This window comes from Salvelinus fontinalis, chromosome 25 (assembly GCF_029448725.1).
Source record: "Salvelinus fontinalis isolate EN_2023a chromosome 25, ASM2944872v1, whole genome shotgun sequence".
Classification (NCBI taxonomy): domain Eukaryota; kingdom Metazoa; phylum Chordata; class Actinopteri; order Salmoniformes; family Salmonidae; genus Salvelinus; species Salvelinus fontinalis.
Window position 1 is genome coordinate 16,927,865 of NC_074689.1, and position 27,658 is coordinate 16,955,522.

The following is a 27,658-nucleotide window of genomic DNA, read 5'->3' on the forward strand; positions in this document are numbered from 1 at the left end:
AAAATATTTAGTGTGTGTGTCCATGTCGACCGGCCCACCCAACAACAAAAAAAGGTCCCATTCTCAGAGGGTGTCTCAGGGAGAGTTGGGATATTCAACAACAACAAAACACATTTCCATGTGTGTGAAATAGGACAAATATAAGCACCAACCAAATTGTTATTATTATTATGCACACATACACACACACCAGTCACCATAGCTTTACCCCAAGTGACATTCTCAAGAGCAGCTGCACTTTAATAAAAAATTGCCAATGGAAGGAGGGAGGATTATGAAATGGTGTTTTGGAAAGACAGGCAGGCTAGCTGTTCCTTCTTCCTTCCTTCCTTCCCTCCCTCCCTCCCTCCCAACCATCCCTCCCTCTGTTCCTCCCAACCATCACTCCCTTCCAACCATCCCTACCTCCCTTCATCCCTCCCTTCCTCAGTCTTGGCTTCGCTCAGCCACAGCTCTTCCTGCCTCTGACATCCAGAGACCGAAATGAGGCTGTTGTCTCTAATTATATGTCTGTGATGTGGGGACGTGGGGTAGCTGTAGGATAGCTGGAGGTCCATGCCAGACCTCCAGGTCTTGGGAAGAGTCAGCCCAATGGAGGAGTGGTATTGTCAGACAGTGATATGCCTGTGAAATGCACCTCTTATCAGAACACATTTATATCTGTTTTCTTCATCGGCCTGGCATTGGCTTTGTTAGTCATTTCACAAGGTCTGAGTCAGTTATGTGATGTGGTCTGTGTACAAAATGATATCAAACGCAGAAAATAAACCTCAAGAAACCAGAATGGGCAACTTGAAAATCATGATCAGAGGATCCCATTAATAGGTTTATAATCGTCTTCAACTCTTTATCTTACATTAGCATGAAAGGATTGTTAAATCTTTTAAGTCATTTTAATTGCACATATTATGGACAAGGTTTGCTTGCTGCTGAAATTAGATGCAGAAGAAGATGCAGGATGGTTCCTTAAGAACTCCACTGCACAATATAATTCCAATGTATTTCATAATGCTCACAATATAACATGGAACGGATGGGCGCTGCATCCTAAGTCTGCCTGTCTAGAGCTCTAAACAGTGTCTCTACAGCTCCAGCAACAGCAGACGAAGAAGAAATGAAGGTGCTCTCTGCTTTGGGAGTCTCTTTCATGTTCTCCACCACCACCACCCCAGCCTTTTTTGATTCCAACCAATTTAATAGAAGCAGCCCAGGCCATGATCTCTTTTCCAATTAAGAAAAATACAGAGTAGGCTTTTTTTATTTAAATGGTGACGGTAGGGTAGAGTACATATTTGCATCTGGCCCAATTTACATTTATAGTGTTTCCCTCTGAGGTTATTTAGATGTGTTTAGTTTCCAACATTATCAACGGAGGCATTTGTAAAGTGAGCCTCTCACGAAAGAAATAGCCACTATGGCATAAAAGGATACAAGGTTGGCCGGATAAGAGTATTAGAGCAATGCCAACCAAAACAAAGATGACAAGAGTGGCTAGCTATCCTCCAGACAGCAAGCTGAAGTTATGGCGGGGTCAGGTGGATGAAGACATGAGAAGGGGTGTGAGGTGAAGGAAGAGAGGAGAGGGAGGAGGGGTGAGTGAAAGGGAGAGAGAGGAGGAGGTGGTTATCAAATATTACTCTGTCCCGAACTGGACAGGATCCAATATTAAAACAGAGATTTATGAGAACAATTTCATTTAAACAACTCTGATATATGGAATGTAAATAACAGCTGGAATGATTAATTTATTCCGAAAAGTGTCACATCCGGAGAATGTGTGTGTTGAATGCCAAGCGGAGAGGAGCGGCAGAATATATTGAGTCAGATTTCATTATTAATGCCATTACTCTGGCTCCCTGCTGCTATTACTCTGGCTCCCTGCTACTATTACTGTCGCGACTTCCGCCGAAGTCGATCCCTGTCCTAGTTCGGGCGGCGTTCGGCGGTCAACGTCACCGTCGACGTCCACTTTTCATTTTTCATTGGTTTTTTCTTGTCTTCCCTCACACCTGGTTTCAATTCCATCAATTACATGTTATGTATTTAACCCTCTGTTCCCCCCATGTCCTTGTCCGGAATTGTTTCTTGTAGTGCTTGTGTACGTTATGCTGGTGGATACCGGGTTTTGTTTGACCCATTCATTGATTGTTCTGTTTACGGTGGTTTATGTTTATTAAACGACACCGTTGTAAATCAGTTTTCGCTCTCCTGCGCCTGACTTCTCTGCCGCCAGTACGCACCCCGCTACAATTACTCTGATTTATTGCTGTTATTACTCTCCCTGTCTCCCTGCTGTTATTACTCTGTATGACTGCTGTTATTACTCTGTCTGCCTAATGTTATTACTCTGTCTGCCTAATGTTATTACTCTGTCTCCCTGCTGTTATTATTCTGTCTGCCTAATGTTATTACTCTGTCTCCCTGCTGTTATTATTCTGTCTGCCTAATGTTATTACTCTGTCTCCCTGCTGTTATTATTCTGTCTGCCTAATGTTATTACTCTGTCTCCCTGCTGTTATTATTCTGTCTGCCTAATGTTATTACTCTGTCTCCCTGCTGTTATTACTCTGTCGGCCTAATGTTATTAACTTCTCACTGCATATATGGATGTGGTTCCCTGCTGCTCTTACTCTGCCTCCCTGTTGTTATTAATGTGTCTCCCTGCTGTTATCACTCTGTCTCCCTGCTGTTATCACTCTGTCTGCCTGCTGTTATCACTCTGTCTGCCTGCTGTTATCACTCTGTCTGCCTGCTGTTATCACTCTGTCTGCCTGCTGTTATCACTCTGTCTGCCTGCTGTTATCACTCTGTCTGCCTGCTGTTATCACTCTGTCTCCCTGCTGTTATCACTCTGTCTGCCTGCTGTTATCACTCTGTCTGCCTGCTGTTATCACTCTGTCTATCTGCTGTTATCCCTCTGTCTCCCTGCTGCTATCCCTCTGTCTCCCTGCTGTTATCACTCTGTCTGCCTGCTGTTATCACTCTGTCTGCCTGCTGTTATCACTCTGTCTCCCTGCTGTTATCACTCTGTCTGCCTGCTGTTATCACTCTGTCTCCCTGCTGTTATCACTCTGTCTGCCTGCTGTTATCACTCTGTCTCCCTGCTGTTATCACTCTGTCTGCCTGCTGTTATCACTCTGTCTGCCTGCTGTTATCACTCTGTCTCCCTGCTGTTATCCCTCTGTCTCCCTGCTGTTATCCCTCTGTCTCCCTGCTGTTATCCCTCTGTCTCCCTGCTGTTATCACTCTGTCTCCCTGCTGTTATCACTCTGTCTGCCTGCTGTTATCACTCTGTCTCCCTGCTGTTATCACTCTGTCTGCCTGCTGTTATCACTCTGTCTCCCTGCTGTTGTCACTCTGTCTGCCTGCTGTTATCACTCTGTCTGCCTGCTGTTATCACTCTGTCTGCCTGCTGTTATCACTCTGTCTGCCTGCTGTTATCACTCTGTCTCCCTGCTGTTATCACTCTGTCTGCCTGCTGTTATCACTCTGTCTCCCTGCTGTTATCACTCTGTCTCCCTGTTGTTAATAATCTATCGTCTTGCTGTTATTACACTGTCTCCTGTTGCTATTAATTTGACTCCCTGCTGCTATTAGTCTGTCTCCCTGCAGTTATTACTTTCGCTCCCTGCTGTTATTAATGTGGCCCCTTGCTCTTATTACTTTGCCTCCCTGCTGCTATAACTCTGCTTCCCTGCTGTTAAAACTCTGTCTGCCTGCTGTTATTACTCTGTCTCCCAGCAGTTACTAATGTGGATCCTTCCTGTTATTGCTCTGTCTCCCTGCAGTTACTAATGTGGATCCTTCCTGTTATTACTCTGTCTCCCTGCAGTTACTAATGTGGATCCTTCCTGTTATTACTCTGTCTCCCTGCAGTTACTAATGTGGATCCTTCCTGTTATTACTCTGTCTCCCTGCAGTTACTAATGTGGATCCTTCCTGTTATTACTCTGTCTCCCTGCAGTTACTAATGTGGATCCTTCCTGTTATCCTTCTGCCTGCTGTTATCCCTCTGTCTCCCTGCTGTTATCCCTCTGTCTCCCTGCTGTTATCACTCTGTCTCCCTGCTGTTATCACTCTGTCTGCCTGCTGTTATCACTCTGTCTCCCTGCTGTTATCACTCTGTCTGCCTGCTGTTATCACTCTGTCTCCCTGCTGTTGTCACTCTGTCTCCCTGCTGTTATCACTGTCTTCCTGCTGCTATTACTTTGACTCCCTGCTGTTATTGATGTCTTCTTGCTTATATTCCCCTGTCTCCCTGCTGCTATTACTCTGTCTCCCTGCTGTTATTACTCTGTCTGCCTTTTGTTATTATTCTGTCTGCCTGATGTTATTCATTTGGCATTTTGCAGTTATCACTTTGTCTCCCTGCTGCTACGACTCTGCCTCCCTGCAAATATGTTAATACTCTATTTCCCTGTAAATATTACTGTGTCTCCCTGTTGTTAATACTCTATCTTCTTGCGGTTAATACTCTGTCTCCTGCTGCTATTCCTCTGTCTCCCTGCAAATATTACTCTGTCTCATTGCTGCTATTCCTCTGTCTCCCTGCAAATATTACTCTGTCTCATTGCTGCTATTCCTCTGTCTCCCTGCAAATATTACTCTGTCTCATTGCTGCTATTACTCTGTCTCCCTGCTGCTATTGCTCTGTCTGCCTGTTGTTATTACTCTGTCTCCCTGCTGTTATCACTCTGTCTCCCTGCAGTTATTACTCTGTCTCCCTGCTGTTATTACTCGGTCTCCTACTAATATTACCATGACTCCCTGCTGTTATCACTCTGACTCCCTAATGTTATTACTTTGTCTGCCTGTTGTTATTACTCTGTCTCCCTGCAGTTACTAATGTGGCTCCTTGGTGTTATTACTCTGTCTCCCTGCTGCTATAACTCTGCTTCCCTGCTGTTAAAACTCTGTCTGCCTGCTGTTATTACTCTGACTCACTGCTGCTATTACTCTTTCTCAACGCTGCTATTACCCCGTCTCCCTGCTGCTATTACTCTGGCTCCCTGCTGCTATTACCCCGTCTCCCTGCTGTCATTACTCTGTCTGCCTGTTGTTATTACTCTGCCCCCCTGCTGTTATTCATTTGGCCTTTTGCAGTTGTCACTTTGTCTCCCTGCTGCTATGACTCTGCCTCCCTGTTGTTAATACTCTATTTCCCTGTAAATATTACTGTGTCTCCCTGTTGTCAATACTCTATCTTCTTGCTGTTAATACTCTGTCTCCTGCTGCTATTACTTTGACTCCCTGTTGATATCCCTCTGTCTCCCTGCTGTTATTAGTCTGTCTCCCTGCTGTTATCACTCTGTCTCCCTGCTGTTATTGCTCTGTCTGCCTGTTGTTATTACTCTGTCTCCCTGATGTTATGAATGTGTCTCCCTGCTATTACCTTGACTCCCTGCTGTTATCACTCTGACTCCCTGCTGTTATTACTTTGTCTGCCTGTTGTCTGCCTGTCTCCCTGCAGTTACACATGTGGCTCATTGCTGTTATTACTCTGCTTCCCTGCTGTTAAAACTCTATCTTCCTGCTGCTATTACTTTGACTCCCTGCTGTTATTACTCTGACTCCCTGCTGCTACTACTCTTTCTCAATGCTGCTATTACCCCGTCTCCCTGCTGCTATTACTCTGTCTGCTTAATCATTTATTTACTAACTAACAAACTAAATAATCACATAAATGCATAAACAAACAACAGTAGATATTGGTTACTAACAAGGAAAGGGAAGATTCCCTAGTGGGCTAAGCCGATATGACGGCTTGGTGGACAAAGGGAAGTGGGTGTGGACTGAGCGAGAGCGGGAAAGACCAGAGGGATCACTTCCCACAGTACTACTAGAATTATATTAATTGAAAGGCTAATCCTTTGCACATGAACGCTCACTCATTCGGGAATAATTGCAATCAATATATATATTTATGCCCATGTGTCGTGATCTTTTCTGTTGGAATTCGGTCCGTCTGCTGGAGAGTCAGTTCATCCGTGTCTCTTTCGCTCTCTCTCTGCTTCCCTGAAGATCAAAGCCTTTCATGGTTAGAATGGATACTTCAGAGTACCATTCAGAAATGTTCTCATAGAATAGATGTTTCGGTGGTTGTTGGTAATAGCATCCCAGGTTTACATAATTTCTAGCTGCAGACTAGTGATTTGTATCTAAGATTTGCTCTTATTCTGTCGGGATTGATAGTCTCAGAGTATAACCATTTCGAGCCGTGTAGCCAATGCTCCACGTGGTATAGTTAGGAATTCAATAATTAATCGCAATCACAGCTTTGCTTAGTCTAAACTATTCGCAATCACAGCTCACGCTGTGGGTTTGCTCAGTCTTGGTACTCAAACCTGTTGCACCTCAGCTGACACCGAGGTATGCGTGGTCTCAAGAGGATTTCCTCAGGAGGGTTTTTATTCTCGTAACAGTAGTGTGTTTCCTGTCCTCTCTGAGGTCACCAGAAGAAACACACTCGTCATACCTGTCCCTTAAGTGTCTACGGACCATTCCCACCTTCTCACAAGTGGACATATTGTTTCAAATTCACATTTTGGGGATTTAGGAGTTCGCCACGTGAAATCTTTTGTTCTCTCTGTGTATCTCTCTCTGCATTACCAGGGGGAGAGAGTCTCCGCCAAGAATTTATGGCATGAGATAGCAGAACCTGGGTGTAGGAGAGAGTGAGGGGGAAGCCATGATATATACCCAGAAAGGGCCACGTCATGACACTGTTATTATTACTCCATGTTGATATAACTCTGTCTCCCTGTTGTTATTACGTTGTTCTTTTGCTGCTATTACTCTGCCTCCCTGTTGTTATTACTCTGTCTCCTGCTGTTATTACTCTGTCTGGATGTTGTTATTACTCTGTCTCCCTGCAGTTATTGTGTCTCCTTGCTGTTATTACTCTGTCTCCATGCTGATATATCTCTGCCTCCCTGTTGTTATTACGTTGTTATTTTGCTGTTATTAGTTTGCCTCCCTGCTGGTAATTCTCTGATTTATTGCTGTCATTACTCTGTCTCCCTGCTGCTACTATTCCGTCTCACTGCTGTTATTACTCTGTCTCCCTGCTGCTACTATTCTGTCTCCCTGCTGCTATTACTATGCCTCCCTGCTGCTACTATTCTGTCTCCCTGCTGCTATTACTATGCCTCCCTGCTGCTATTACTCTGGCTCCCTGATGCTATTACTATGCCTCCCTGCTGCTATTACTCTGGCTCCCTGCTGCTATTACTCTGGCTCCCTGATGCTATTACTCTGTCTCTCTGCTGTTATTACACTGTCTCACTGCTGTTATTACACTGTCTCACTGCTGCTACTACTCTGTCTCTCTGCTGCTACTACTCTGTCTGCCTGCTGTTATTAATCTGTCTCCCTGCTGCTATTACTCTGCCGATAAAGCCATGGCCAAAAGGTTAACAAACTCACACTGTAGTCTTATCTATATGGCCATACCTTTATAACCTGCTTGTTAGTTACATTAACAGGATACTACTCTGCACTGCAGTACATCTTCATCAAGAGGCAGTAGAGAGGTAAGGAAAATACCGGTGAGAAAAGCCCATGTGTGGTCAACTTTATAACAGTAAGAATAAAAACTGATAAATATGTAGCCTTGTAGTCATATTGTGATTAATTATAGTGATATCTGTGTTTCTCTCCTCCAATCAACTAAGTGGAAACGTACGTTTGGAGAAAGTCACATTTAAAGTTAAAACAAGTAGCAGCTAACAGTGTTGTACAATGTACAGCAAGACAAAGACAGATATGTGGCTAGTAGAATCCAAGCTTGTTCAACAGACACCAGTGACCTCTCATGACCCGCCATTGATTTTCCCTCTGGCTGCAATCGTCCTGACATCATCAACGTTGGACGCTGCCTGCTGGACCTCCTCCAGCATCCATCCAGCCGTAGAAATATAATTTATAGAACGGGCCTCTCAGACCATAGCAATTTGACTTGCATGGTAATGTCTGTTCTAGTAATTCTATTCATTACTATTACTATGGTAATTATAGAAATTATATTTCAAGTAATTATATTAAAGAGAGAAAGAAAGGCTAGATGCATAGAATTATACTAACTAGAGTGGTTATATTAAAGCCCTTCGGACCACGACAGTTTGACTTGAATGGGGATGTTCGGTTCTAGTAATTGTATTTCTAAGTATCCAGCCTCTCTGACATCAGCCTATTGCTGAACTGGTGCCAGGTGCTTACCAGCAACCCCTCCACAGCCATACAAAGCAGGAAAAAAATATTTCATAAAACTCTATTTAATAGAGAGGCTCTTAAATCTAATGCATCTAAATGGGATGAATTAGCCAGCATTGGCCTGTTGTTGTAATGGGATTGAGATGTGTTTTAATGTGCTGTTTCATTTTAAACTGAAACTGTCAACTCCATGGTAGAATAGACTATATTGTTATTTCCCCTCACAATATTGGTGACTTCTTTATTGGGTCTGCTTATAACTGATTTGAACCATAAACCTACATGATAAACAGCGTCCCTCTGAAACGAAAAGACTCTTCTGGGTATAGGTGTCTGCGTATTTTTAGAGTGACTGGCGTGTAGATGGCCTGTACAGACAGTGATTTATGACCAGTCAGTGTGTGTTGGGTTAATTCATTCTCCCCTCTGGCTCTTTAATGATGTAAATCTCATCACCTGGCTGTCCTACTGAGGGGACACACATTCATCTTCTCATCACATAGTATCTCTACCACACACTCAAGGGCAAGGCACCGCGCTTCGCTAACAGGAAGACCGACAACGGCCTCTAAGATATAATGGACAGTTCGAGAAAGAATGGTGCACTACAGTACTACTAATAACAACACTAACAGGACATTAGTATTGTTGTTATTGCTTGGATTGCGAAACCTCTTGTTAGAGGTCTTTCTTCCTCACAGTGGAAGCTCAGTTCTTTCATCATATCATAAGACGCATTTTCCTTCACACGTCAGTAAAGAACATAACTTGATATGTGCAGCAGACAGTAGTCCCCCCCCCCCCCCCTAACCAAGACTAGGTTGAAAGGGAGGCGTCACAAAGCATACAATACCACTAACACAAACCCAAGCGAACTTAGTCTAGATAGTAGAAAGAAAACTAACAAGGTCCTATGATTGATATGGTAATCAGAGGTGGATTTTCAAACCGCTTTGCAACATGAAATGAAATGCAGCCTTGCTGTTGATTTAGTTTTGAATGATTGTGGCTAGCTGGTGTGGTGTGATTGAATTGCTGCAATTGCCTGAACACCACAGCTACGGAACATGGGGTGACAGGAGAATAATCATGACGTTGTACTGGCCTTTCTGCCTCTCTGCTTCCCTTGTTTTTGGTCAAATGAATGGGTGAAAATCAGCGTTAGGTCAATCAAAAATTACTTTTATAATGGGTGTTGGATTGTGCCCTCGGCTTAAAGGGTATTTCAGATAACTCTTTGTTTCTCTCAACTGCTAATGGTGAAGTCAACGCAGCAAAAACAATACATGCATGCATACACACACACACACACACACACACACACACACACACACACACACACACACACACACACACACACACACACACACACACACACACACACACACACACACACACACACACACACACACACACACACACACACACACACACACACACACACACACACACACACACCGACCCAAACCCTTGTCATGAATCTATTACATATATATGTTGAAGTGTGATATGTAACTCATGTCCTGCCTATATGTCGTGAGATATGTCATTACTCCCCTCTGTTCCCTCTCCTTCCCAACAGCTCTTCTCTCGTCTTTCTGTCAGAGGTGGACAGTATTCATATCCCGTCTCAATTATGCCAGCAGCCTGTCAAGTCAGAGCAGACACACAACTCCACCAAATGACATGGTAATTACACAGTACAAAGACCCTCAGTCTATTCGGGTCATTTCTCTCCGCGAGGGTAATTTTCCCTGCTGTTGTCTGTAGCTCTGAAAGTCCCAGGTTACTACGGCGGGGAAAGGGAAGGTATTTTGGATAAAAAAAGAGAGGATTTAGCATTTGATTTCTCCAGACTACAGCACCCAGACAGTTAATAGCGTTGTTGCAGTTTGAAAAGGGGGGGAAACTCGTGGGCGTCTCTCACAGTGTCTCAGTGCTTGGTTCCAGTAATAAAATGTGTATTACGTTAGGGCTTTGGGGATGAGAAGAGGATTCAGAATGTGATTATCCTTTATCAAAGAATCTTTCGATTCTTCCTTTCGTTTTGATTCTCTATAGATCAGGGAATGGCTGGTTTGTCATTAAAGCAGACCTCACCACCACCATCTGGTTGGCCAGCACACTATATCCTCTGTCCTTTCAAGAAAATGACAGGCTCATAAAATCACTCTATTCCCCCAATAGCATTAGCAACCCTACTTTTGAAGCAATTTGTGAGGCGAGGCCCCAAAGCTAGTGAATGTGGGGCACACCATACTGAAAAGAATAAAGCAAAGTGGAAAAGATTCCTAGGGGTTTTCAGAAAGAGTCCTTCAAGCTACTAGATCTATCATCAAACTTTTATGGAGAGATTGTGGTAGATAACTTGTGAAGCATCTGGAGCAACTCCTTGGTCTCCCTCTCTGATGTGGAATCAGGACTTCTGCTCCCTCTCACTGATGTGTAATCAGGACTTCTCCCTCTCACTGATGTGGGATCAGGACTTCTGCTCCCTCTCACTGATGTGGAATCAGGACTTCTGCTCCCTCTCACTGATGTGGAATCAGGACTTCTGCTCCCTCTCACTAATGTGGAATCAGGACTTCTGCTCCCTCTCACTGATGTGGAATCAGGACTTCTGCTCCCTCTCACTGATGTGGAATCAGGATTTCTCCCTCTCACTGATGTGGAATCAGGACTTCTGCTCCCTCTCACTTATGTGGAATCAGGACTTCTGCTCCCTCTCACTGATGTGGAATCAGGACTTCTGCTCCCTCTCACTGATGTGGAATCAGGATTTCTCCCTCTCACTGATGTGGAATCAGGACTTCTGCTCCCTCTCACTGATGTGGAATCAGAACTTCTGCTCCCTCTCACTGATGTGGAATCAGGACTTCTGAAGATGAATTATGAAGCCTGTATGACTTTTGCCATTACCGCCGGTGAACAAAATTACTTTTTTTCCTGAGAACTATTCATTTAGCTGAAATGGAACAGCAAGCGAGCAGGCGAAGCCTCGTCTGCAAAGGCACCTCCAAATGAACGGATAAATGCAAATTGATATTCTCCACAACACTCTCCTCACACCCGACATCGTCCTGGCGGGAAGTGTGTCCAATCAGGCTTAGAAGAGGGACTACATAATCATAATGAAGGACCCACTTTAGACTACTACTGTTTGTCCATGTAGAGAGAAAAAAAATAAAGACATATCATAAGATACAGTAACCATGCATTTTTTATACTGACGAGTCCAAGTCTGTCCATTGAGAGGCTATACGGGAGTAGACCCTGCCCTGTGGTCAACAACTTGAGTATACGCCAGGCAGCATACATCAATAAGATGGCCCGATGCCAGATAGACCTACATGTATTTATGTTGCCTCAAGAATTGTGATGAGGGTTGTTGATACAAGAGAGGCAGCTAGGGGAGATCTTATTTTGATGTCTACCTCGCTCTGTCATTATCATACAGTGCTTCAAAGTCTCTTGTCTGTCAGGTAGGTTACCTGAGGATATACAAAGAGTCCATCAGTACATCTGATCTACCAAGTAGCATCTATTCAACTTCATTTCCGAGAATCAGATGAAAAGCAATATGTGATCCAACTAATTAAAGATGAATGATAATTATCCCCAAATGGAAGGGTTCTATCATTACGGAATTGATTGCGGAACAGAGTGCCATTTAGTGAGTGTGGGTTTGTAGTATTTGCCTCAATCCAGACAATGGCTTTTACTTATAGTATAGGTAATTTAGGCTTCCATCCAACCCCATACAGAATGACAAACTTTAGATGGAATAGATTGCTCTCTATTTTCTCAGAGAGAACAGTAACGACTCAATGATCCCGCTAGATATAACACCCAGCGAAGCGGTCCACGTTTTTTTCTGAGTATATTGATGCGTGGTGTTTTTTACTGGGTATTTTGATGCGTGGTGTTTTTTCTGAGAATCTTGATGCGTGGTGTTTTTTCTGAGTATCTTGATGTGTGGTGTTTTTACTGAGTATATTGATGTGTGGTGTTTTTTCTGAGTATCTTGATGCGTGGTGTTTTTTACTGGGTATTTTGATGCGTGGTGTTTTTTCTGAGTATCTTGATGCGTGGTGTTTTTTACAGAGTATATTGATGCGTGGTGTTTTTTTACTGAGTATCTTGATGTGTGGTGTTTTTTTACTGAGTATATCGATGTGTGGTGTTTTTACTGAGTATATTGATGCGTGGTGTTTTTTTACTGAGTATCTTGATGTGTGGTGTTTTTTTACTGAGTATATCGATGTGTGGTGTTTTTACTGAGTACATTGATGCGTGGTGTTTTTTCTGAGTATCTTGATGCGTGGTGTTTTTTCTGAGTATATTGATGCGTGGTGTTTTTTCTGAGTATATTGATGCGTGGTGTTTTTTCTGAGTATATTGATGTGTGGTGTTTTTACTGGGTATTTTGATGCGTGGTGTTTTTTCTGAGTATCTTGATGCGTGGTGTTTTTTTACTGAGTATCTTGATGTGTGGTGTTTTTTTACTGAGTATATCGATGCGTGGTGTTTTTTTACTGAGTATATCGATGTGTGGTGTTTTTTACTGGGTATCTTGATGCGTGGTGTTTTTTTACTGAGTATATTGATATGTGGTGTTTTTTTACTGAGTATATCGATGTGTGGTGTTTTTACTGAGTACATTGATGCGTGGTGTTTTTTCTGAGTATCTTGATGCGTGGTGTTTTTTTACTGAGTATATTGATATGTGGTGTTTTTTTACTGAGTATATTGATGTGTGGTGTTTTTTTACTGAGTATCTTGATGCGTGGTGTTTTTTCTGAGTATCTTGATGCGTGGTATTTTCTACTGAGTATCTTGATGCGTGGTGTTTTTTACTGGGTATCTTGATGCGTGGTGTTTTTTACTGGGTATCTTGATGCGTGGTGTTTTTTCTGAGTATTTTGATGTGTGGTGTTTTTACTGAGTATCTTGATGCGTGGTGTTTTTTTACTGAGTATATCGATGTGTGGTGTTTTTACTGAGTATATTGATGCGTGGTGTTTTTTTACTGAGTATATTGATGCGTGGTGTTTTTACTGAGTATATTGATGTGTGGTGTTTTTACTGAGTATATTGATGTGTGGTGTTTTTTTACTGAGTATATCGATGTGTGGTGTTTTTACTGAGTATATTGATGCGTGGTGTTTTTTTACTGAGTATATTGATGCGTGGTGTTTTTACTGAGTATATTGATGTGTGGTGTTTTTACTGAGTATATCGATGTGTGGTGTTTTTACTGAGTATATTGATGCGTGGTGTTTTTTTACTGAGTATATTGATATGTGGTGTTTTTTTACTGAGTATATTGATATGTGGTGTTTTTTCTGAGTATCTTGATATGTGGTGTTTTTTTACTGAGTATATTGATGTGTGGTGTTTTTTTACTGAGTATCTTGATGCGTGGTGTTTTTTCTGAGTATCTTGATGTGTGGTGTTTTTTTACTGAGTATATTGATGTGTGGTGTTTTTTTACTGAGTATCTTGATGCGTGGTGTTTTTTCTGAGTATCTTGATGTGTGGTGTTTTTTTACTGAGTATCTTGATGCGTGGTGTTTTTTTACTGAGTATATTGATATGTGGTGTTTTTTCTGAGTATCTTGATGTGTGGTGTTTTTTTACTGAGTACATTGATACGTGGTGTTTTTTCTGAGTATCTTGATGTGTGGTGTTTTTTTACTGAGTATATCGATGTGTGGTGTTTTTACTGAGTATATTGATGCGTGGTGTTTTTTTACTGAGTACATTGATACGTGGTGTTTTTTCTGAGTATCTTGATGTGTGGTGTTTTTTTACTGAGTACATTGATGCGTGGTGTTTTTTCTGAGTATCTTGATGCGTGGTGTTTTTTCTGAGTATCTTGATGAGCACAGATAGAGACATGAGCAGTCAAACTGACAGCGTTTGACGTTACGATCCCAACGCTGTGAATGATAGCCCTCCCTCCCTCCATCCCTCCCTCCATCCATCCATTCATCCCTCCCTCCCTCCCTCCCGCTGAACCAGACATAGACACATAGAGAGGGGAAAAGGTGGGAAAATCTATGCTAATCAACTTTTCTGGATGAGCAATTTCTGATTTAATACAGCCCTGCTGATGTGTGGGGATTTTTTTCTCTCCTTTGAGTGCGGTGGGAGCGGGGACAGCGGGGAGAAGTGATGCTCACACTGGGTGACACGTGTAGCCGAGGACTCTAGATGGGGAATCGATAAGGATTCGTGATTGTGGTAGGCACTTTACTGTTTGGGCAGGGGGAGGGAGAGAGGTGGTAAATTACGTAGTCCGTCTCATGGCCAAGTGGTAAGCCTACTACTGTAAAACTGTAAAACCAGACAGATTTGTGATTTTTGTCAGAAATGGTGTGTGTCCATCAGTATTGGTGACAGAATACGAGCTACAGTTAATGAGTGGATGCAGAGGGTGGGGACTAGAGGGGAATCATCCCAGCTTTTTTCTGCCTGTTCCTGAACTTCCTGATTGGAATGCCAAAGGATAGCCCTCAACCCATCAGATGAAAAAGCCTCAGAAATGGAAACATTACAATTTCAATATTCGCAAGCCATCACCTTCATCCCCACCATCATCATCCTTCATAAATGGGGCCTTCATAATATGATTTCTTTCAGCTTTATCTTTATTTTTATCTTGGCATAGAGATGTTGATGTTTTACTCTCATATTTTCCTTTTTCAGTTATATTTTTGGTCACACTTCTCACAAAATGTTATACAGGCACAATAGATATCAAAATGTAGCATCTTCAGACCAAGATAAAAGCATAGGATTTATTTGGTGCTGGATTGGTTCATTTCAGTTTTTACTATAAGAGTATGTATTGCCTTATTAAACATGGACAAATAAAAATGGATACGCTTTTATGACACAGTATTTTATAAAAAATATGGACTTAACTCTCACATAGAGACATAAAATTGTTACTGCAATATTTTTAATAAGTTGATAAGACTGTCCATTTTGCTTTGTTATAAATGACCTCTACATACATGGCAGCAAATAGTCTGGAGGGGATGGTCTTCAACCTCCCCGGTTTAAATACTTTAAATAGACATCACCACAAACACTGTGAGAACTAAAGGACATGTCTCGAACAGAAATGTAGCTAATATATCATCATAAATTACATCAGACAAAATGTCAGACATTCATGCACAAAAGCAATCTAGAGCCTTCGGCTGATACAGATCCAAAAGACAGCAGTGAATAAGGCCATACAGTAAAGTAGTCTTTTCAGCAGCGATGTAAGAAGTTAAAAAAGGAAGAATGGAAACGGAATGCCATTCTGTCCGTGTTCAAGTGTTCTGGCCCAGAAAATACAAAAAGGTGATTTCTTCAAGTAATGGCAATGTAAAGACAGCACAGTTCATTTTAGGGAGGAGAAGAAAAAATATGAACAAGGGAGTTAGTACAAGGTCCCTTGTATATCACAAACGATGGTGCTTTCTCTTTGAGAGTTGTTGTTCTCATTTGTATGGTATCCATATGAGGACATCTGGCATTTGTTCTCATTTCTCTTCTAGGAGTCATCTTCGGTTTTGATGACGTGGAACAGAGTGACATTGAACAGCACCTGGTGTCCATTGTTCCAGGCATAGAGCGCCCTCTCCCTGGCGTTATAGTCTAACATGGACATGTGAAAGTACTGGTTGTGGAAGGGGATGTCTGTGTATTCATAGCTGGAGGTCTTGGTGGAGTATGAGTAGTAAACCTTAGCACCCGTCAGGTGAGAGTTGGTGATGTAGAGTGTTCCGCAGATCATAAAGGATTCCCCCGCATTCCGTTTGGAATATTCCGTGTTCCATGTCTTCTGGACTTCTAGGGTGTCCGGGTCCATCTGGGCAATGACGATATTTCCCGCGTTCTGATTGGTTGCGTACACCACCCACATGCCCAGTTCGTCGGCCATGACATCGATGTCGGAGTATCCGCCCCAGGAGTAGGGGTAGGTATTGTGGAAGCCGGCGTACTCCAGAGCCCGCTGAGCCAGCACCCGGCCCGTCTCAAAACTGTACTTCACGATGATGTTACTCTGATACTTGTTGTAGTACAGGGATCCATTGTACACCACGTGACCAGTTCCCTCCCATTTAAACGGGAGGTTGTAGGTTCGCGACACCACATTAGCCACAAAGTCGTCCATGGTCTTGTACTCACGGACAATCTTACTGTTGGTGTAGCTGTCCATGTACCAGACCTATGTCAAAGAAAGATGAATAGCAGGAATTAGTCGAAACCACAAACTGATGTCTATCACACTGAACACAGACTGAATACACATGCAACAATATCTTTACAAAAAGGTCACCTTTTCCTCCATCTCCCTTATGAATATAACATATGAACCACTTCACATGCCTTATAAATCAAATTAAATTATACTCTGCATCAGAGAAGCAATTAAATATCCCCAGAAACAGCCTTATATGAAAATCAACACCATGATGTTTGGTCATGACAATATTAGATTATTGTTATAAATCCTGCCCTATACTCTGAAAACAAAACCGAGATGTAGCCACCAGAGACACGCACAGAGAAAGAGCTATCACCAACATAGACGCCCAGCCACCTTCCACCTCCTCCACTCCCATCCCATAACTCACCCTGTTGTTTCTCTGAGAGGCCTGTGGGTCAGTCATCCATGCCCCAAACCGGGTGCCAGATGTCTTTATTGTTACAGGTCCAGTGATTTTCATTAATTTCCCACATGCTGTTAATAAAGAAATGCAGCGATAAGATGTACTGTTTTTTCCTCCTCTTCTAAATAGATTTCTCAAGCCAATTTCATGCCTGTGCCACCGGAGAGTTTACTCAACAACACTGTGCATATTAAAACCAGGCTGGCAGAAACACATACACTCAAGTCTAAGGCCTAAGGCAATCATATCGGACTCAATCAATTGGCAGTAGGTATTGACTACATGCGAAAGCTGTTTACTAATACTGGGCTTTACAGTACTGCTTGGCGTATCCCACATGGTATTGCAGAGTTGCAGAAATATGCAAACACACACATAACACCGTATGCAAACGCACATGCATAGTAATGTGTTTGAGATTACAACTAATTCACAGATGAAAGAATGTAGTCATTTTCTTGTTTATGGATATTACAGTGTAACTGTGCTTGAGTATGGAAACTGCAGTGATAAAAGATTCTATCATATTATCTACGCTTAGCTCTCAGTTATTTATTTATGTTGTTCAATATTATGTTTATATCAAGATACTCAATCTTTGATCTCCATTATGCCATTACCTTTTATAAATCAGATCCTTTCATCCCTTTTCCCATTAAGATCAGGTAGAGTAAAATAGTAGATTATATACAGCAGGTAAAACTGATCTCATTAAAAGATCTCATCCTGATTTTGTTTCTTCAGAGTCTCCAAACCCAGTGGAATACAACACTGTTTATGTGAGGAATTCTTGATTTTCTCCATATACAGTTATTGTGGAGTGAGCCATAAATACACAACGGATGATTCACTGAGTTTGCCCATGCAGTTGATATTGATCTGGTTCTACTCACTGAGTTTGCCCATGCAGTTGATATTGATCTGGTTCTTCTCACTGAGTTTGCCCATGCAGTTGATATTGATCTGGTTCTACTCACTGAGTTTGCCCATGCAGTTGCGGAGCCTGCTGTCCAGTCTCAGCACCCTCTGGTAGAGCTCGTCATAGTCGTATGCCCCCATCTCCTCCTGGATAGCTGTGAGCACCATGGACAGGTTTCTGATCTCCTCTTTAAAGGAGGAGATGAGCTGGGCGTCTGTCTTGTACTGCTCCAACACAGGGATCAGAGGCTGCAGCTCATCCATCTTCTCCTTAAGCTCCTGGAGCAGAGACAGGCACAGGACAGAGACAGAATGGCCTGGATTAAGAGAAATCCCAGAGGGGAGATAGAAACCACTTAAGGCACGCTTAACACACCTTCTGAGCAGTGATAGGAACCTTGCAACCGTGTCTCAAGGAAAGTTGTGGGATTTGGTACGTAAATTTGTCAGTCCATTTAGTATGATATACTGTATTTCGTTACATTATGTTACATTAAGATCGAAATTAGAGGATTTATAGTATCATATGTCTTACCCGCTGGTACGATAGCATACTACTTGGATGATTGATGCACTTATTGATGTATAGTATTATCTGTATTTTTCTGAGACCAGGTTGCGTGTTGCGTGGTAACAACAAAGGAGAATTAAGGGGGGAATTTATGTTATTGGTTAGAAGAACTAACGGCAAAGGTTAGGATAATTCAAGTAGCAGGTTAGGTGTAATGGGTTAAGGTTAGAATAAGGGTTAGATGAAGGGTTAGCTATGATGTTACACTTGTCCCCTACGCTTCTCGAACACAGAACCTTTGTATTGCTAGACAGTCGCAATATACGCCCAACCATCCTCCCTGACAAACCTCCCTACTTCGTTTCTGTTTAAATTATCTAGACCATTAGTACATATCATACATCTTGGAGGTCTAAATAAATGCATGTAGTATGCTTTGTATGGCTGAGGCCAGGCGGAGCCATAGGGAAGAAGAAAAGTGGAGTAGAGGAAAAAGTAGAGGAAAAAAGGGGGTGTTGAAAATAAAGTGAAATATGGGTACATGGAGAAGTACATACACTACTGTTCAACAGTTTGGGGTCACTTTTACATTTCCTAATTTTTGATAGAAAAGCACATTATTTGTCCATTAAAATAACATCAAATTGATCAGAAATACAGTGTAGACATTGTTAATGTTGTAAATGACTATTATAGCTGGAAACGGCAGATTTTTTTATGGAATATTTACATAGGCGTACAGAGGCCTATTATCAGCAACCATCACTCCTGTGTTCCAATGGCACGTTGTGTTAGCTAATCCAAGTTTATCATTAATTGATCATCGGAAAACCCTTTTTCAATTATGTTAGCACAGCTGACAACGGTTGTGCTGATTAAAGAAGCAATAAAACTGGCCTTCTTTACACTAGTTGAGTATTTGGAGCATCAAAATGTGTTTTTCTTTCAAAAACAAGGACATTTCTAAGTGACCCCAAACTTTTGAACAGTAGTGTATATACAGTACAAGTAAAAAATGTTGACACACCTACTCATCCAGTTATTTTTTTTTTTTACAATTTTCTACATTGTAGAATAATAGTGAAGACTTCAACACTATGAATGACACATATGGAATCATGTAGTGATAAACAAATCAAATATATTTTAGATTTTAGATTCTTCAAAGTAGCCACGCTTTTCCTTGATGACAGCTTTGCACACTCTTGGCATTCTCTCAACCAGCTTCACCTGGAATGCTTTTCCAACAGTCTTGAAGGAGTTCCCACATATGCTGAGCACTTGTTGGCTGCTTTTCCTTCTCTCTTCTGTCCAACTCATCCCAAACCATCTCAATTGGGTTGAGGTTGGGTGATTGTGGAGGCCAGATCATCTGATGCAGCACTCTATCACTCTCATTCTTGGTCAATTAGCCCTTACACAGCCTGGACGGTGATTGTCGTGCTGAAAAACAAATGATAGTCCCACTAAGTGCAAACCAGATGTGATGGCTTATCGCTGCAGAATGCTGTGGTAGCCATGCTGGTTAAGTGTGCGTTGAATTCTAAATTAATCACTGACAGTGTCACCAGCAAAGCACCCCCACACCATCACACCTCCTCCTCAATGCTTCACGGTGGGAACCACATATGGAGATCATCCGTTCACCTACTCTGCGTCTCACAAAGACAAGGTGGTTGTGACACAAAATCTCACATTTTGACTCATCAGACCAAAGGACAGATTTCCACCGGTCTAATGTCCATTGCTTGTGTTTCTTGCCCCAAGCAAGTCTCTTCTTCTTAATGGTGTCCTTTAGTTGTGATTTCCTTGCAAAATTCGATCATGAAGGCCTGATTCACGCAGTCTCATCTGAACCGTTGATGTTGAGATGTGTCTGTTACTTGAACTCTGTGAAGCATTTATTTGGGCTGCAATTTCTGAGGCTGGTAACTCTAATGAACTTATCCTCTGCAGCAGAGGCAACTCTGGGTCTTCCTTTCCTGTGGCGGTCCTCATCAGAGCCAGTTTCATCATAGCGCTTGATCTGTTTTTGCGACTGCAGTTGAAGAAACTTTCAAAGTTCTTGAAATGTTCCGCATTGACTGACCTTCATATCTTAAAGTAATGCTGGACTGTCGTTTCTCTTTACTTACTTGAGCTGTTCTTACCATAATATAATATCTTCTGTATACCACTCCTACCTTGTCACAACACAACTGACTCACTCAAACAAAGAAGGAAAGACATTCTTAATGCACACCAGTTAATTGAAATGCATTCCAGGTGACTACCTCATGAAGCAGGTTGAGAGAATGCCAAGAGTGGGCAAAGCTGTCATCATGGCAAAGGGTGGCTACTTTGAATTATCTCAAATATAACATTTTTATTTGTTTAACACTTTTTTGGTTATTACATGATTCCATATGTGTTCTTTCATAGTTTTGATGTCTTCATATTTTTTAATTGATCTAACACATTTCCCTATGTGTGTCTCTCACAGTGTTTAAAATTGTAAGTAAACATCTCTGGTCAGGTCATGTGGTCAGGAAAAACACCTGGGCCTGTTTATAAAACATGTTCTGTACTTTAATGTATGCTAGTGCTGTAATTCTGGTGCTGCAATGTTCTGTACATCAATGTATTCTAGTGCTGTAATGTTCTGTACTTCAATGTATTCTAGTGCTGTAATGTTCTGTACTTCAATGTATTCTAGTGCTGTAATGTTCTGTACTTCAATGTATTCTGGTGCTGTAATGTTCTGTACTTCCATGTATTCTAGTGCTGTAATGTTCTGTACTTCAATGTATTCTAGTGCTGTAATGTTCTGTACTTCAATGTATTCTAGTGCTGTAATGTTCTGTACTTCAATGTATTCTAGTGCTGTAATGTTCTGTACTTCAATGTATTCTAGTGCTGTAATGTTCTGTACTTCAATGTATTTCACTGCTGTAATGTTCTATACTTCAATGTATTCTAGTGCTGTAATGTTCTGTACTTCAATGTATTCTAGTGCTGTAACGTTCTGTACTTCAATGTATTCTAGTGCTGTAATGTTCTGTACTTCAATGTATTCTAGTGCTGTAATGTTCTGTACTTCAATGTATTCTAGTTCTGTAATGTTCTTTACTTCAATGTATTCTAGTGCTGTAATGTTCTGTACTTCAATGTATTCTAGTGCTGTAATGTTCTATACTTCAATGTATTCTAGTGCTGTAATGTTCTGTACTTCAATGTATTCTAGTGCTGTAATGTTCTGTACTTCAATGTATTCTAGTGCTGTAATGTTATGTACATCAACGTATTTCACTGCTGTAACGTTCTGTACTTCAATGTATTCTAGTGCTGTAACGTTCTGTACTTCAATGTATTCTAGTTCTGTAATGTTCTTTACTTCAATGTATTCTAGTGCTGTAATGTTCTGTACTTCAATGTATTTCACTGCTGTAACGTTCTGTACTTCAATGTATTCTAGTGCTGTAACGTTCTGTACTTCAATGTATTTCACTGCTGTAACGTTCTGTACTTCAATGTATTCTAGTGCTGTAATGTTCTGTACTTCAATGTATTCTAGTGCTGTAATGTTCTGTACTTCAATGTATTTCACTGCTGTAATGTTCTGTACTTCAATGTATTCTAGTGCTGTAATGTTCTGTACTTCAATGTATTTCACTGCTGTAACGTTCTGTACTTCAATGTATTCTAGTGCTGTAACGTTCTGTACTTCAATGTATTTCACTGCTGTAACGTTCTGTACTTCAAGGTATTCTAGTGCTGTAATGTTCTGTACTTCAATGTATTCTAGTGCTGTAATGTTCTGTACTTCAATGTATTCTAGTGCTGTAATGTTCTGTACTTCAATGTATTCTAGTGCTGTAATGTTCTGTACTTCCATGTATTCTAGTGCTGTAATGTTCTTTACTTCAATGTATTCTAGTGCTGTAACGTTCTGTACTTCAATGTATTCTAGTGCTGTAATGTTCTGTACTTCAATGTATTCTAGTTCTGTAATGTTCTTTACTTCAATGTATTCTAGTGCTGTAACGTTCTGTACTTCAATGTATTCTAGTGCTGTAACGTTCTGTACTTCAATGTATTCTAGTGCTGTAATGTTCTGTACTTCAATGTATTTCACTGCTGTAACGTTCTGTACTTCAATGTATTCTAGTGCTGTAACGTTCTGTACTTCAATGTATTTCACTGCTGTAACGTTCTGTACTTCAATGTATTCTAGTGCTGTAATGTTCTGTACTTCAATGTATTCTAGTGCTGTAATGTTCTGTACTTCAATGTATTCTAGTGCTGTAACGTTCTGTACTTCAATGTATTCTAGTGCTGTAATGTTCTGTACTTCAATGTATTCTAGTGCTGTAATGTTCTGTACATCAATGTATTCTAGTGCTGTAATGTTCTGTACTTCAATGTATTCTAGTTCTGTAATGTTCTTTACTTCAATGTATTTCACTGCTGTAATGTTCTGTACGTCAATGTATTCTAGTGCTGTAATGTTCTGTACGTCAATGTATTCTCCTTCAATGTATTCTGGTGCTTTAATGTTCTGTACCTGAAAGTTCTTGGCCATAATAGTCTTCCTGTCATCTTCTACCTGTCTGAACTTGGTCCGGAGCCCTTTCATCTGATTCTCCATCTTCATGACATACTGGAAGTCCCTCTGAGTCCGTAGGTTCAACACCTCAATGGACTGGGACATGTTCTGCACCTGGACCAGAGTAGGGTAAATACTGTATATGTTGTAACAGAGATGTAGAGACATACATGTCATGGATATCAAGGTTTTATGAATACTTTATGAATGTTACATACCATCATCGTAAGTATAGTTTTACAAACAAGACAAACACATGTCCAACAACCATCTGAAAGATGTTCTGCACCTGGACCACAGCAAATAAGACAAGCACATCTTGCCTGGTCCAAGATCTGTTTGTGTTGTGCATGTCAATGACCATAGGAGCTGGCAAGACAGCAGAAACATATCTGGGACCAGGCTAAATCAAATCTATACAACCGTCTCAAACATGTCTGGGCCAACACGGACTCCTGAACTGACTCCTAACTTGAGATCCTTATGTTAACTCGGATTTAGGTGTAACATTCCCATTCTCCCATTGACAACAAAGCATGTCTTACAGTCTTTTTATTTATAATTGCTAACAAGCGTTTACCTATAGTTAAGGTACTTTTTATAAACTCTTAACACAGCAACACACCTACGTCACACAATTAGTCAAATAGTTAATTTTCTGCTCAAAACCAAATTTTGTTCATTAAATACCAACTCTACATTTCAAAATGCAAAAAAACTTTCTCTACGTACACTAACTCTATCAAAACACGGCAAACCCGACTCAATATCTAATCACTCTGTCAAAACACTAGCACATGTTTTCTATCCAAGAGGAACATATAGTCAATCATAACACAACGACTATCAAAATACTAACAGTTGATGGCATTACAAAAACTGCAATACTTTTCATGTTTCAGAACCTGCAGACAATAGACAATACTAAATCCATTGTTCTTTCTAATTCAGTTTCCTTTTACTGTAAACCACTCTACATTTTACTGTAAACCACTCTACACTGTCAATTGTGTGCATTGTGTGCATTTTTGGCAACATACTATCTAAAAGTGAATGAGTCATCTTTATTTTATAGAATGTACAAAAGACTAGTAAGTGACAGAATAAGTGACAGAATTGCTGCAGTAAAAGCTTTATTAGCAACATGAAATTGCTGCCAATGATCAACAAAAAATCCACCATACATGGATTTCGGTTCCAAATGTGTACAAATAAAGCACATTTTCAGTAAAAAAGGCAGAGAAGGTAAAAAACACAAAAATGCACAGTCCTGTTCTAATCTATTCGATCTTCAGCATTTGGCCACGTTCTCGTCCACATCACATCTTATGTCGTCTCGCTATGCACCTTGGATAGAAACGCTTGGCATGCCTTATCCACCCCTGGCAGTCTTCAGCTGAGAGGTCTCTGCAGCCGGCATCCATTGCATCCAGGAGGGACATTTGGTCATGTGGCCGATGATCATACACTTTCCAACTCCAGGCAGAAAATAATTCCTCAATGGGGTTGAAGAAAGGTGAGTAGGGGGGAGGAAAAGGGAAACCATTCTTGGATGGGCTGCAAACCAGTTTATGATTGCATGTGAATGGTGGAATGCTACATTGTCCCAGGCAATCACAAATGTCCTCATGTTTTCTCCCACCTGTTCCCTTTCTGCTTCTGGCACCTGTTGTTGGTGGAGGTCATCTCAAAACAAAAGAAGGCGCTCACTGTTGTAGGGACCAATCTGGCACTTCTGCAGGACCAAAGCAGCACTCGAGACTGCAGCACACATTGTGATATGTGCTCCTCTCTGACCCGACACATCAATGGTGGCCCTTTTCCCGATGATGTTTCTTCCCCGCCGACGTGTTTTGCCAGGTTAAACCCTGCCTCATCTACATAAATGATTTCACATGGGGTCTGATTAGCCTCCAACTCCATGACTCTCTGAAAGAAATCAAACACAGTATGTGTCAATGCTTTTCAGTATGTCCTACTGTATGTACTGTAACCCATGTTAACATGTAGAGTAGCTTAAGGTAAAACTCACTATAGAACAAGACATATTGGATAGACACCATACTTGGACGTATTGGTGCCGGAGTTCCTTGACCCGCTCACTGTTTCTTTCAAAAGGATTTGTGTACAACTGTTTCTTTCGAACTCTGTGTTTGGTCAGAGTCCGAGCCAATGGTAGTCAGGCTGATGCTTTCCACATTGTGAAATACAAGTTTGTCCTCTACAATTCTGGTCTGAATTTCTCTCAGTTTTATTGCATTGTCAGCAATGACCAATCCTACAATGGCTCTTGGTCTTCACTGAGGAGCTTTCCTCTTCCCCCAGAGGGAGGAAGACGTTGCATCCTGTAGAGGAATAAAAATACAACATATGTATTTGCTTTGGGACTGCTGCCCTACAGTCACTGTGGGACATAGCAACAGTAATGATAGAAGAAGCCTTTGTGAAATGCATTACTTACCTGTTGGTTTGTTGAAAATTCAGGATAATGGAAGCCATGGTTGACCGTCTGAGATTAGGCTGGACTCTTTCACTAGCCTCTCTCAGTGATAGACCATGGTATTAGGCTGGACTCTTTTACCAGTCTCTCTCAGTGATAGACCATGGTATTAGGCTGGACTCTTTCACCAGCCTCTCTCAGTGATAGACCATCATATTAGGCTGGACTCTTTCACCAGCCTCTCTCAGTGATATACCATGGTATTAGGCTGGACTCTTTCACCTGCCTCTCTCAGTGATAGACCATGGTATTAGGCTGGACTCTTTCACCAGTCTCTCTCAGTGATAGACCATGGTATTAGGCTGGACTCTTTCACCAGCCTCTCTCAGTGATAGACCATGGTATTAAGCTGGACTCTTTCACCAGCCTCTCTCAGTGATAGACCAAGGTATTAGGCTGGACTCTTTCACCAGCCTCTCTCAGTGGTAGACCATGGTATTAGGCTGGACTCCTTCACCAGTCTCCTTCAGTGATAGACCATGGTATTAGGTTTGACTCTTTCACCAGTCTCTCTCAGGGATAGACCATGGAATTAGGCTGGACTCTTTCACCAGTCTCTCTCAGTGATAGACCATGGTATTAGGCTGGACTCTTTCACCAGCCTCTCTCAGTGATAGACCATGGTATTAGGCTGGACTCTTTCACCAGCCTCTCTCAGTGATAGACCATGGTATTAGACTGGACTCTTTCACCAGCCTCTCTCAGTGATAGACCATGGTATTAGACTGGACTCTTTCACCAGCCTCTCTCAGTGATAGACCATGGTATTAGACTGGACTCTTTCACCAGCCTCTCTCAGTGATAGACCATGGCATTAGGCTGGACTCTTTCACCAGCCTCTCTAAGTGATAGACCATGGTATTAGGCTGGACTCTATCACGAGCCTCTCTCAGTGATAGACCATGGTATTAGACTGGACTCTTTCACCAGTCTCTCTCAGTGATAGACCATGGTATTAGACTGGACTCTTTCACCAGTCTCTCTCAGTGATAGACCATGGTTTATCACATGGTCTATGATGGTGGCTCTTATTTCATCAGTGACAACAGCTCTTACTCTCCTTTGAACACCACCACGCATTCTTACTCCTCTCCCCCTACCTCTCCTTCTCCCTTGTCCTGGTCCAACTACTCCTCTGCCTGGTCCAGCTACTTCTCTCCCTGGTCCAACTACGCCTCTTCCTTGTCCAGACATTATTTTTTCTCTCTCTGCTCCTGTGTTGTTCTGTATCCACATTGAACAAAATCAATCCAAAGAGTCCCCTTTTTAACTCTGTATGTCCATGTAATTGAAAGAACTCCAACACCTTGCTATGTCTCTGATTGAGATTGGAATCAGCTGTGGTTGGTGTATTTTACACAACTTACAGTAAATCAGATATTTCAATGTTTCAATGATCTGTTCATTCAAAAATGCTTATCAGCTGTTTCAATACAGCTTTTGAGCTGCTGTTGTTGCAGAAGTAGAGGCTTTATACTATATTTAAGGTTTTGAACATTAGGTCTTCATTTCTGGCATGCTGTGTGCAAGCATTTGTAAATAAGACAAGAAAGATCCATCATTTTGGTATTGGGTAAGCTTGTATGTAAAGAAAATATAAGCATTTTAGAAACCTGTTAATTGACTGCATATTCTGTGAAAACAACATGACTTGTGTTAATGGGATGGTGTACAACAGATGGATGTTGTGCTCATTGTGTTTAGAGTTTTGAAAATGTGACGACAGATTGGACAAAAGGATGTTAGCGATTGTAAAAAAAACTGTCATGTATGTGAAAGTACATACACACATCTCAGGAAAAGTTGGAATTCAGACCTGTTTGAAAACTCTATTTAAACATATATCCCTACACCTGAAATGGATGTTGAAAAAAAAATAATACAATTATTCAAGACATTATCCATCTGTGCCTTACTTTTCTTATATTTATACCATGTTGAAGCATTGAAAAACATGAATCACAAGTTAACAACACGATCCTCCTCAACAGACAGCAACAGATACAAAATGATGCCTACATCTGCATATTAATATTACGATTAGCTTCTCCTCCCATATGATTAACAACCTAGCCATTCATCACACACACACAGGTATAAATGACATTCTCTTAAATCACGCTACTTATGCGCTGGCATCGCAGAGGTCCAGTAATGTGTATGATAGATCACTTCAGAGTGAAGAAGATAACTGTGTATACTGAGTTCCAGCACTTAATACACACAGCATCTTTTATAAGGGATCTTTCACTGTAAAA

General features: G+C 41.4%; 1 protein-coding gene across 2 annotated transcripts in view; it reads right to left on the reverse strand.

Annotated features, from left to right (window-relative positions):
• Nucleotides 1-14,846: 14,846 nt before the first annotated feature.
• The window catches only part of olfm3a (olfactomedin 3a), a 35,224-nt gene continuing 22,412 nt past the window's right edge, over nucleotides 14,847-27,658 (reverse strand). Inside the window, exons 3-6 of one of the 2 annotated variants that reach the window (XM_055881442.1) lie at nucleotides 22,859-23,014; nucleotides 17,864-18,083; nucleotides 16,851-16,957; nucleotides 14,847-16,441 (exon numbers count right to left, since the gene is read on the reverse strand). In XM_055881442.1, the coding sequence (XP_055737417.1) occupies nucleotides 15,764-16,441; nucleotides 16,851-16,957; nucleotides 17,864-18,083; nucleotides 22,859-23,014 (1,161 nt within the window). In that variant the 3' untranslated portion in view covers nucleotides 14,847-15,763. The remainder of the gene's footprint in view (nucleotides 16,442-16,850; nucleotides 16,958-17,863; nucleotides 18,084-22,858; nucleotides 23,015-27,658) is intronic. The other variant, XM_055881443.1, reaches the window with a different exon arrangement.